The 12802-nt window shown below is 41.6% G+C and overlaps 1 protein-coding gene across 6 annotated transcripts in view; it reads right to left on the bottom strand.

Annotated features, from left to right (window-relative positions):
- Positions 1 to 12802, bottom strand: part of STT3A (STT3 oligosaccharyltransferase complex catalytic subunit A) — a 29282-nt gene that overhangs the window by 15937 nt on the left and 543 nt on the right. For 2 of the 6 annotated variants that reach the window (XM_063635605.1, XM_063635604.1), the window contains exons 2-8: positions 11453 to 11806; positions 9576 to 9698; positions 8455 to 8515; positions 3493 to 3614; positions 2949 to 3094; positions 1656 to 1746; positions 183 to 289 (exon numbers count right to left, since the gene is read on the bottom strand). In XM_063635605.1, coding sequence (XP_063491675.1) covers positions 183 to 289; positions 1656 to 1746; positions 2949 to 3094; positions 3493 to 3614; positions 8455 to 8515; positions 9576 to 9663 — 615 coding nt within the window. In that variant the 5' untranslated portion in view covers positions 9664 to 9698; positions 11453 to 11806. Of the gene's footprint in view, positions 1 to 182; positions 290 to 1655; positions 1747 to 2948; positions 3095 to 3492; positions 3615 to 8454; positions 8516 to 9575; positions 9699 to 11452; positions 11807 to 12421; positions 12793 to 12802 lie in introns of those variants that run through there. The other 4 variants (XM_055273639.2, XM_055273638.2, XM_063635607.1 and 1 more) reach the window with 3 other exon arrangements.

Below are 12802 nucleotides of genomic sequence, written 5' to 3'. Positions count from 1 at the left end.
AGCAAGTAGAAGCAATTAAGGAAGTCTACATGTATATGTAAGTATGAACAGAAAAAATATACTGGAAAAGAAAAAAATTTAGGAGAACCTACCAGAAAAGAAAGTTGGTAAAACAATAAGTACCCATAGGAAATACAGTATTTAGAGAACTTTAAAAATTAAAAACATGTAGAAAAAGTTACCATGTAGAAATAAGCAAGGGCACACTTAGCTGCCCAACAGATGGAACCAGTCTTTACTGCCTTGATCCACATGTAGTAGGTGAGTAGCATGCAAAAGATGGCAATCCCTGCAGAAAGGACACACCAAAAATTCAACAAGAGGCCAGGCTAGTATAGTCATTAAGAATACTGTTCTGGAACAGACTGCCTGGATCTACTACCAAGTAATAGTGTAATTTTAGGCAAAGTATTTACTTCCTTTTGTTTCAGTTTCATGTAAGAAGAATATCTACTTCATAAAAGTGTTCTGAAAACAAATACAATTAATGCCTGTAAAGCACTTAGAAGAGTACCTAGCATATAATAAACATTAAGTAAATATTGGCCATTATTATCATTCTTTCCAAGCACTGAACATCCTACTAGTATAGTTCTAAAGACATACTATCATTCATCATCCTGCCTCTACGTCTTAACATATAATACTCATGCCCCAATTGCCCCTTTCCTTGATATCTCCCTAATGAAATCCCAACTTCAGGATCCAGTTGATCCTCAGCCACTTCCAAAAAGCCTTCCTTGATTCCCGAATCTGCTTTTTTTTTTTCTTAAAAAAATAAAAATAAAAACAACAACAACAACAAAAACAAGGTCTTGCTCTATTACTAGGCTAAAGTTCAGTGGCAATCACAGCTCACTACAGCCTCAACCTCCCAGGCTCAAGTGATCCTCCTACTTCAGTCTCCAGAGTAGTTGGGACTACAGGCGCATACTACCATGCCCAGCTAATTTTTGTATTTCTTATAGTGACAGGGTTGCCCAGGCTGGTCTCAAACTCCTGAGCTCAAATGATCCACCCACCTCAGCCTCCGAAAGTACTGGATAACAGGGCGTGAGCCACCAAGCACAGCCCCAAATCTCTCCCTTTCACTACATTCCTGAAGTACTCTGTTCAAATTTTTATCAAGGCACATAGTACTATCTCCTGTCACTGGAGTTATATTTATATGTCCATTTTAATCTTCCTTAATAGATGATGGGCCAATATAACCTTATTCATTATCTATCTCTTTAATTTCTTATAATTATGCCCAAAGTAATCTTATTCATTATCTAACACTTAATACTATGTTTTCCCAATAACATTAAACAAATGTATGTTGAATTGAAAATAAGTCAATAAATCATTAAAATTTTAAGGACATCTATTCCCTTTATGTAGGAAAATAAAGCAAATGACTATAATGTTAAAACAATAGTTAACTATTTTATGACTGCAGAGATGAACCAAAGACTTGTAAGAAAAGTTACCAACTACCTTTCTGGAAAGGATGATGGGAAGAGAACATGAGCTTGTCCAAGATCCGTTCCTGCCCATTTCTAATCTTCTCACCCAGTTACCATTTTTATTATTGCTAAACCATAGACTGCACTTGTGAAGCTCTGTTGGATAATGAGGTGAGAAGATCTTCTTCAGCATTTTAAAAGTCTTACCTTCATTATCATAGGAGCCAGCCACAGATCGGGAGATATATCCAGGAACTACAGCAATCATGGCAGCAGCAAGAAGCCCAGCCCCTGCATCCTGTAAGAAAAAAAGGGTAGCAAGACTTTAACACCAATACAATGCTGAGAAAGAATAGAGGATCCACTAGTCCATTCTCTTTATAAGGGGCCCAGAAAACAGTCCAACAATTTCAAAGGTAGATGTGAGATGTTAGAAATGCTAGAAATGCTCACAGCACAAGAAAGCTAAAAACTTCATGACCAATTCCCCATGATGACACCAAACCTGACACTGAAAACACATATGCTGAGGACAGACAAATCAAGTGAGATGTCAAACATCAATGCTGTCCCAGAATGGGCTGTTTGGCTACCAATCTACCCAAGCTCGTCTCTACCCCTAACAATATCTGTACATCATTGGAACACCAGTCACACCTCTAAAAGCCATGCAAGGACAATCAAAGGAAGAAAATTATTATTTCAGTTAAAAAGCCAAGAAAGCTAAGTGATAATCTACCTAAACTGAAGATGCCAGGAGCTTAGGCAATAAAGCTTAAATATCACCAGGCACCCTTTGAGCTCAGAAGAAAGGAACAGATATAAGCCACATTCCAAAAAAGTAAAGACTTGTCTGTTGAAAGAGTCAAATTTGGGAAAGGGCAGCAAGGAGAAGGATGAAAAAGTTTTCCAAACTAAATTCAGGCTTCCCAAACCCCCTACTAGTTTATCACCTCTCAGGTATCTCTCTAACACCACAGCACAAACTAAGAATAGCACCCAGGGAGCCAAGGTCAGCAATGCTGAAACCTGGAAAAAGACAGTCAGCATTATGGAGTCTACTACGGAAGCCAAATGGCTTAAGAATTTTAAAATTAAAAAAAATTTTTTTAAATCAACAAAGATTGCTGAGTACATTCCTGGTAGGAAAAACTAACCATTTTGGAATGTTTCATGTAGTGTTTTTTTCCTCTCCCTTACATTGTGAGGACTTCAAAATCCAAACCTCACATTTTGCATTTAAATGTTTTTTTTCTTCATGTAGCAATTTACATTTCACTTTCAACTGTACTCTCATAAGGACAAACAGTTGCTAATGATAAAAAAAAACACATATTCCAGAAAGGGGTTAGAATGAACCCAATTAATCTGGCCCAGTAAAAGCTGTCTTTACCCGCTGGCTCCCTTCCTTTCTAAGGCTCTGTCCCCCACCCTCCAGCATCTATTAGAGAGGCTCAATAACATTCATTCCCAAGCCTCCTGTCACCCCAAATCCTTCACCTTGAGCTCTTTGGTAAGGTGGTACGTGACGATGGTGGTGAAGGAGGAGAAGAGAGGGGCCAGGAACACACAGACATTCCGAATGTCGATGGTGATGTGGAAAAAATGGAGTACATGGTAGATTGCAGCAGAGGTGATCATTAAACCTGTAACAGGAAGAAGAAACTCCATTAGGTTGTCTTACCAGAACTTAAGGGAAAAAGAAAGGGAAAATCCCAGATACAATAAAGTGACTATGTTAAAGTCTTAACAAATCACCAGAAATACTAACATAGCAACTGCAGGAAGCCTATAAATTTCTCTCCTAAGGATTCAATCAGAAGTCTAGAATGTATAAAAACCACCCACCTCCACTCTACTACAAATGTACTCCTGTTTCTATAAGATGCACTTTTAGGAACCTGTAATCAGGATGAAATTACAAGTGTCACAATACAAAGCTATCAGAAATAAAAGAAACTGGTTCTCTAGCATACAAATATTTGTGTTTTTTTGTTGGTTTGTTTTTGTTTTTTTTTTTTAAAAACACATCTGGTCTCCTTACCTGGGTAAATTGTTCCCCCAATGATTCGTCCCAAAGGGTACCAGGCTCGGTCATCAAACCAGTTATGGAATTTATAAAACCCCTCCTCAGCCAGGAACCTGGTAGTCCGATAATTAAAGTACCTATAGCAAGAAATAAACTTTGTTGTAAATTTGTGGTGAATTTTGCTCCTCAGGATACACCATTGAGAAATTCAGCATTACTCAATGAAAAATCAGTTTAGCATCAAATATTATGCCATGAAAATCATTTTACACTACCATAAGTCTGTTTACTTCTATCTCCATGCTTGTCTCAACTAAAGCACTGCTTCTCTCATAAGGAAATGAGCCGGGTGCAGTGGCTCACGCCTGTAATCCCAGCACTTTGGGAGGCCGAGGCAGGTGGATCACAAGGTCAGGAGTTCGAGACCAGCCTGACGAACATGGTGAAACCCCGTCTCTACTAAAAATACAAAAATTAGCTGGGCATGGTGGCATGTGCCTGTAATCCCAGCTACTCAGGAGGCTGAGGCAGGAGAATGGCTAGAAGCTGGGAAGTGGAGGTTACAGTGAGCCGAGATCGCCACTGCACTCCAGCCTGGGCAACAGAGCAAGACTCCGCCTCAGAAAAAAAAATAAATAAATAAAAAGGAAATGAAACTGGAGCCTAACATTGTAACAAAGCAATCAAATGGGATACTTCATCAAGCTGACATGTAGTAAGCATTAGGACCGGTCAGAGAATTCAAGCACCATGAAGACAAAGCCACTGAGATGTGGGCACCAATAGATTTTGGCTTTTTTTTTTTTTTTTGAGACGGAGTTTCGCTCTTGTTGCCCAGGCTGGAGCACAATGGCACGATCTTGGCTCACTGCAACCTCTGCCTACGGAGTTCAAGCCATTCTCCTGCCTCAGCCTTCTGAAAGTAACTGGGATTACAGGCGCTCGCCACAATGCCCAGCTAATTTTTGTATTTGTAGTAGAGGCAAGGTTTCACCATATTGGCCAGGCTGGTCTCAAACTCCTGCCTCAGGTGATCCACCTGCCCTGGCCTCCTAAAGTGCTCGGATTACAGGCATGAGCCACCATGCCTGGCCAGATTCTGGCTTTCAAGTGACAGGAACATATTTTTAAAAATCTATACTGCACACAAAGACACATGAATAATTTCCAGTGATGAGAATCTTTAAAGATGTTGGTATACCATTATATGCAGGATGAAAAAATTTTAACCTACTTCATAACACGACTTTCTTAATCAGTGTTTAAACTTTTAACAAGGTCTACTCATGTGGTTATCTAAAATGCTTCTTATGTCACCTACATAGTAGCATAAAAATATAGATTACAGCCAGGCATGGCAGCTCATGCCTGTAAGCCCAGCACTTTGGACGACTGAGGCGAGAGGATCGCTTAAGCCCAGTTCAAGACCAGCCTGGGCAACACAGTGAGACTCCGTCTCTACAAAACATTTTTTAAAAATTAGCCAGGCATGGTGGCACACACCTATACTCCCAGCTACTCAGGAGGTTGAAGTGGGATGACTGCTTGAGCCCAGGAGGTCAAGGCTACAGTGAGCCATGATCGCAACACTGTGCTCCAGACTGGGCAACAGAGCAAGACCCTTTCTCAAAAAAATATAGAAAGATACACAGATATGTAGACCACATGAAAAATATTTGATATAAAATGCTTAAGAGCTATAAATGGAAAGATAGTTCTTTAGGCCCAAAATATATAAGTCCTTAAGTTTCTTATTTAAAAAGAAAGAAGGTTGGATGAGGTAGCTAACACCTGTAATCCCAGTACTTTAGTAGGCCAAGGCAGGTGGATCACTTGAGCTCAGGAGTTCAAGATCAGCCTGGGCAACATAGCGAGACCGTTTCTAAAAAAAAAAAAATACAAAAATCAGCAGGACTTAGTGGCACACGCCTGTAGTCCCAGCTACTCAGGAGGCTGAAATAAGAGGATCGAGCCCAGGGAGGCTGAAGCTTCAGTGAGCCCTGATCATGCCACTGCACTCCAGCCTGGTGACAGAGCAAGACCCTGTCTCAAAAAATAAAATAAATAATAATAAGGCCAGGCGTGGTGGCTCACTCCGGTAATCCCAGCATTTTGGGAGGCCAACGCGGGTGGATCACCTGAGGTCAGGAGTTCGAGACCAGCCTGACCAACATGGAGAAACCCCGTCTCTACTAAAAATACAAAATTAGACAGGCGTGGTGGCACATGCCTGTAATCCTAGCTACTTGGGAGGCTGAGGCAGGAGAATCACTTGAACCCAGGAGGCAGAGGTTGCGGTGAGCTGAGAGTGTGCCATTGCACTCCAGCCTGGGCAACAAGAGCGAAACTCCATCTCAAAAAAATTTAATAATAATAATAAATAAAAATAAGTAAGAGGCCGGCGTAGTAGTCCATGCCTGTTATCCCAGCACTTTGGGAGGCAGAGGTGGATGGATCGCTTGAGCACAAAAGTTTGAGACCAGCCTGTATAACATGACAAGACCCAATCTACAAAAAATACAAAAATTAGCCAGGCGTGGTGGTGCGTGCCTGTAGTCCCAGCTACTCGGTAGGCTGAGGTGGGAGGATCACTTGAGCCCAGGAAGTTGAGGCTGCATGAGCCATAACTGAGCCACTGAACTTCAGCCTGGGTAACACAGCAAGACCCTGTTGCCAAAAAAAAAGGAAGACAGACAAAAATAAACAAAAAGAGTCTCAAACTAGAGACAGTTTAATTACTATGGATAATCATGACTAACCATCCTCTCTGCCCACCTCTCTAACCCTATTTCCTCCTTGGTCAGTCAAGTTTTGAAAGCTGAAGTAAACAGAAGCAACAGATGGCAGAAATCTCTATTTGTCACTGATGTTATTTTGGTGACTGTCAGAAACAGAAGAGATGAGGGTTGCAGACATCAGTATGTGTCAGAATCATGTCCTTTACCTACCAGTAAGAGAGGCAGAGTGACGGAGGAAGTTTAAGTTAGTAGGAATAGGTCTGGACTGCGTTCACCACTCTGGGAATCAGTTTCCTCCTCTGCAAAAGGAAGTGTCAAGTCCCTTATGGTCCCTAACAGCTCTTGACGACAAAGCAGATGCTCTTGCATTCCCTGATTATCTAACATCAATATTTGCTCATTCAGAGGGTCTGAGAAAGAAGCCTAACAGATTGGGATCAAGAAACAAAAGGAGGCTGGGCATGGAGGCCCATGCCTGTAATGCCAGTACTTGGGGAGGCTGAGGAGGGAGGATTGCTTGAGCCCAGGAGTTTGAGACTAGCCTGGGCAACATAGTGAGACTCCATCTCTACAAAAAATTTTTAAAAAATTAGCTAGGTATGGTGGCACATGCCTGTGGTCCCAGCTACTTGGGAAACTGAGGTGGGAGGATCACTTGGGCCTCACAAGTCAAGGCTGCAGTAAGCCGTAATCACACCACTGCACTTCAGCTTGGGTGACAGAGTCAGACCCAATCTCAAACAAAAAAAGAAAAAACGAAAGGACATGTTTCCTCATTCATGAGAAAAAATATAAACTGAATTTGGGAGGCCCCAAACAGAATATTTGTAATGCTTCCAAAATGCTTTCAAATATCTACACAAAACAAAATTATAAATTTGCAAATAGATGCAGGCATTTTCAATCAATACTCCACAAGATTGAATATACTATTTTTAAGATATCAATAATATTTCAAGAACCTATGATTTTGGCCCTCCAAATTTGTTATAAGCCTTAACTTTAGACAATATAACACAGTGACTGCAGTCTCTGGAGTCAGACAAACCAACATTCAAATCATGGTTTCTCCATGTACTGAATAAGCAACCTTAGATAACCACTCCCAGCCTGAGTCTCCTCATTTCTTTTCTTTTCTTTTTTTTTTTTTTTTTTTTTTTTTGAGATGGAGCCTTGCCCTGTAGCCCAGCCTGGAGTACAGTGGCACGATCTTGGCTCACTGCAACCTCCACCTCCTGGGTTCACGCGATTCTCCTGCCTCAGTCTCTAGAGTAGCTGGGATTACAGGCACATGCCACCATGTCCAGCTAATTTTTGTATTTTTAGTAGAGATGGGGTTTTACTATGTTGGCCAGGCTGATCTCGAACTCCTGACCTTGTGATCCGCCCGCCTTGGCCTCCCACAGTGCTGGGATTACAGGCGTGAGCCACTGTGCCCAGTGGAGTCTCCTCATTTCTAAGAAGGGAATAATAGTACCTACATCTTAAAGGGTTGCTGAAAGGATTTAGATAATCTGCAAATTAGCGCTTGGAACAAAGTAACTGCTAGTTATTAATACCACTAAGGACTTCCACTATATCTTTTTCATCTAATGAACAAAATTCCTAATCAAACTGATAACTTCGAGTTTTTTTCATTGCCCTAGAATTTAACTAAGAAGCCCAATTTCTATCACATAAATTGCTAAACAAACAAACAGCAAAATGTCATGAATCTCAAGTTCATCATTTGTGATTCTCTTCTGAGCCTGGAATACACACCAGGACCCTTTCCTTCAATCTGCATCACAAACTTTTACCAAACTGAGCAGCCAGAATTCTCTTAGCCTAGCCAGATCTTAAGTGATAGGCAGACATACTAGCAATGCTTCTCACATTTTTTGAGTTTCAGAGACTTGGTCAATTCCAACACACACACTTTTTTTTTTTTTTTTTTGTAGAGATGGGGTTTCACCATGTTGTCCAGGCTGGTCTCAAACTCCTGAGCTCAAGTGATCCCTCCACCTCGGCCTCCCAAAGTGCTGGGATTACAGGTGTGAGCCACTGTGCCTGGACTCCAACACATGGGTCTTAAAAGGAGATAATTATCTCCTTTGGAAGCCTTTAAGGTTTTTTTTTTCCGTTAAATGTACTGAAAGCACATCTCTATCACTGAGAGCTGACTGAAATTTGAATCTGAAACCCATGAACCTGAATGCCTCCCAAAGGAAATAATACCAGATCAAGCAAAGGTACTCACGGATCAAACTCATGGATAACACTTTCAAATCTCAGGACAGCAAAGAGACGAGTGGAGAAGGCTGCAAAAACCAGAGAGTTAATATTTTATTGGTAATGTGCCATGAAAGAACAGCAGATATAGTATTATAATGAAGACAGTATTATCCAGTAGAGAGGTCACAGAAAATATAAAATAATCCCTGAATAAAGTCTTTATCCATCTCTCCCCACATAAAGGAAACAAGAGAAGTTTACTTTCCCCTGACAATGGCATCTACATTTTCCACTTTCATAGGTCACAGTTAACTAATTATAAAAGCCTATAACATTACATTCACCTACTAATACCAAACTCAACTTACATGGTCATCTTTTATATATGCTGACTCCCCCACCATACACACATAACTAAACTTAACCTTGGAGCAAAGTAATAGGTATGGCAAGCAAAACTATACCTAGGACTCATGAAGAGCCAGAAAATCTAAAATACAGAGTAAACTTTCAAGAGACTTTCGAAAATACTATAGGAGGCACCTAAATTGAAGATAATTGTCTTTTACAAAAATCAGTTATCCAAGGGTCCCCAATATCACTTTCAGCCCTGTGAGAAAATAGAATTGGCACAGCATGCTTCCCATTATTTCAAAGATGATCATAGCCCTCTTTTTTTTTTTTTTTTTGAGACAGAGTCTTGCTCTGTTGCCCAGGCTAGAGTGCAGTGGTGCAATCTCGGTTTACTGCAACCTCTGCCTCCCAGGTCTGAGCGATTCTCGTGCCTCAGCCTCCCAAGTAGCTGGGTATACAGGCATCCACCACCACACTCAACTAGTTTTTGTATTTTTAGTAGAGACAGGGTTTCATCATGTTGGCCAGGCTGGTCTCAAACTCCCAGCCTCAAGTGATCCACCCGCCCCAGTCTCCCAAAGTGCTGGGATTACAGGCATGAGCCACCACGCGTGGCCCATAGCCCTGACTTTTATATTCCTTTTATTTTGCTTTCATAAAATCATACTGATGAGGAATGGAAAAACATAACAATCTGCTAAAAAGAACAAGGCATTTTAAGATAGCGATTTTCAATTTTTTTCTAAACTTTCTTCTTTCTATCCCCAAAGAGAGGTTCACATGCACACTCACATAATACAGCAGCCATTGACAGAATGAGAAGCTTCAGAAGTGTGTCCTGCTTCTCATAGGACAATCGCAAAAATCCAAATTTAGTCATCTTGACATGAATGGGTGGCAACACACGATGATCAGCTAAAATGAAAAAGTCAAGACCACAAGATATTGAACACCTTCAATTTACTTAATTTTCATATTTTATGATGAGAGGGAATCATAAAGGACATAAGAGCTAGCAAAAACACCAGGGAGGGTCAAGGCTAAGACTAATATCCAAGCCTGGCCTAAAGTATGATCAACTTGCAAGGAAGTAGGCATAAGTCAGGTCTATGTGTCAAGACTAAAATGGAGTGGTCAGAATAAACCATCCATAATTCTATTTCCCACTCCTTCACAGCTAACAAGTACATAAGCACAATTAGCAATAGTATAGCACAAGGAAGAGATAAAAAATAAACAGGAAAGATTGGAAATACTGAAAAATAATAAAATGGAGAAAGAGAGCACTCAGGAAAAGGCAGGACTGTATAGGGGGTGGGGGGGAAGGCAGGAAATAAACAATGAGACCAGAAATGCAAGCCCCAGCAATTTCAGAGGCTAAGGAGGGAGGATCGCTTGAAGCCAGGAGTTCAAGACCAATCTGAGCAATACAGCAAAACCCCATCTCCACAAAAAAAATTGTATAAAATTATGCAGGCTTGTGGTCTGCACCTGCAGTCCCAGCTATTCAGGAGGCTGAGGCAGGCGTTGGAGGCTGCGGTGAGCTAGGATCACACCACTGCACTCCAGCCTGGACAACGGAGCCAGACCTCCTCTCTTTAAAAAGGAAAAAAAAAAAAGTGAAAGGCATTAAGAGGAAAAATAGAAGTCACGACTGAATCAACACAATTTCAAGCCCTAAATTTAAACTTCAACTGAATGGCTATAAACTTTTTTCTTTTCCAAATTCCAATGGGGCTGTCGGGTCAACTAAGAGCATAACTGATAACTAATGCAGGTACAATCATGCACTCACGAACAGGAGGAGGTACACAAACACAGATCCACTGTGCTCTCAATCCCATATATCAGACTGTAACGACTGCTCAGATCTATACCCGCTTCCAATCATCTGTCTCAAGGCATCTCTGTAACTGACAATGCTGATTTAAGAGACTGATTAAATTACACAGAGACAGTCTGATGGCATCAGATGATAATCTAGAGGGAAAGAAAACGAATTTTTCCTACTGAAGCAGAAGAGTCGGGGGATTAAAAAAAGTAGATTAAAATGTTGAGGGACACTATCTGTAGGCAGTTCAAAATGGAAATCACATGACAGATATGAATTATTTATATAGCAATATAGCATTAATCTACCATAGGTTAGTTATTCTTGTATAAGACAGTACTACTCTCTTTTTTTTTTTTGAGACAGAGTCTCACTCTGTCGCCAGGCTAGAGTGCAGTGGTGGTATCTCGGCTCACTGCAACCTCCACCTCCTGGGTTCAAGCGATTCTCCTGCCTCAGCCTCCTGAGAAGCTGGGACTACAGGTGTGCGCCACCACACCCAGCTAATTTTTGTATTTTTAGTAGAGACGGGGTTTTACCATGTTGGCCAGGGTGTTCTGGATCTCTTGACCTCATGATCTGTCCACCTCAGCCTCCCAAAGTGCTGGGATTACAGGCATGAGCTACCACGCCTGGCCCTACTTTCTAAAATTACAAGGTGATCAAAGGCTAAGTTATAACGACTATAACAAAGGATATGTAACATCATTCAAGACGTTTTGCTTTTATTCTTTTTGACTGACATATAATTGTACATATTTATGGAGTACAGTGTGACACTTTGGTACATGTATATAATGTGTAATGATCAAGTCAGGATAATTAGTAGATTCTTCACCTCATTTATTTATTTATTTATTTATTTTTTGAGACGGAGTCTCGCTCCTTCACCAGGCTGGAGTGAAGTGGCACGATCTCGGCTCACTGCGACCTCCGCTTCCCAGGTTCAAGCAATTCTCCTGCCTCAGCCTCCTGAGTAGCTGGGATTACAGGCGCGTGCCACCACGCCCTGCTAATTTTTCTGTTTTTAGTAGAGACGGGGTTTCACCACGTTGGTCAGGCTGGTCTTGATCTCGTGACCTCGTGATCCACCTGCCTCGGCCTCCCAAAGTGCTGGGATTACAGGCATGAGCCACTGTGCCCGACCTATTTTTTTGTCTTAGGAATATTCAAAATCCACTCTTCTAGCTATCTGAAAATATACAATAAATTGTGTATTTTTGTTAATTATACTCCTAATAATAGTTATCCTATACAACACAAGAAATTATTCCTATCTAGTTGTACTTGTGTATCCCTTAACAGACCTTTGTCTGTCCTCCTCGGTGAATCTTTTCTCCCACTATTATTGGAATAAAGGAGAAAAACAACAACAGCAACAACACTGGACTAGGTGGAAGGCATATAGAATGCTAGCCCCAACACTGAGAAGTCAAGCATGTTTTCCATAATTAACTGTCCCAGAAGAGCAGTTTTAGAAATGTGTTTAAGTATAGTCCCAAAGGGAAACCTTATTTTGCAACTAAAAATAAAGGCCTAACTACTCCAGGAGGTCAACAATCCAGCCGTATCTCTCAGGGTTTGCAGCTGTTTTCTGGAATGCCTGAAATAGGAACAAACTTAACACCACTGCGTTGATATGAGCCACACACCAAAATGAGACTGCTAGGATCTCTACCTGAAAACTGAGTAAACGAGCTAGTCATTTAGAGCAGGGCCATAAGGGAGATTTCATCTCGTGCTCTTTGGTCACTTTCGCACACCGCCAAGCAAATAAGAGCAAAGATATCTTTCTTCAAACACTTACCAATCTGCTCTCCTCAACTGTGCCCTGCAAGCTGTGGCATCTCCTGCCACCCTACCTCTAGTTTCCCAGACTGCAATTTCCCCAGCCCCGTTTTCCTACGCACGTTTCCACACCCTCTCACAATCTTTTACTCTCTTCTCCCTTCCGGTCTCTCCAGCGGGTCCCACCTCCCTCTTCTTCCCACCCTCAAAGAACTGACCATCTCTGATACCCCTCAGCGCGGGACACTCATCACCCCGGCATCCTACGCGACTTCCCCTCCATAACTAGTCCCAGGACCCAGTCTTTCCCATGCTCTGTCCTCAAGACCCACCTTACCCTCCCTCCCCAGACCTTCACATCCTTCCATCCAGGAAGCCCCAACACCACGCCCCACGCCCT

This window comes from Symphalangus syndactylus, chromosome 3, assembly GCF_028878055.3.
Source record: "Symphalangus syndactylus isolate Jambi chromosome 3, NHGRI_mSymSyn1-v2.1_pri, whole genome shotgun sequence".
Lineage (NCBI taxonomy): Eukaryota > Metazoa > Chordata > Mammalia > Primates > Hylobatidae > Symphalangus > Symphalangus syndactylus.
Note: the sequence above shows the minus strand (reverse complement) of the source record. Positions and strands in the feature narration are given on the sequence as shown.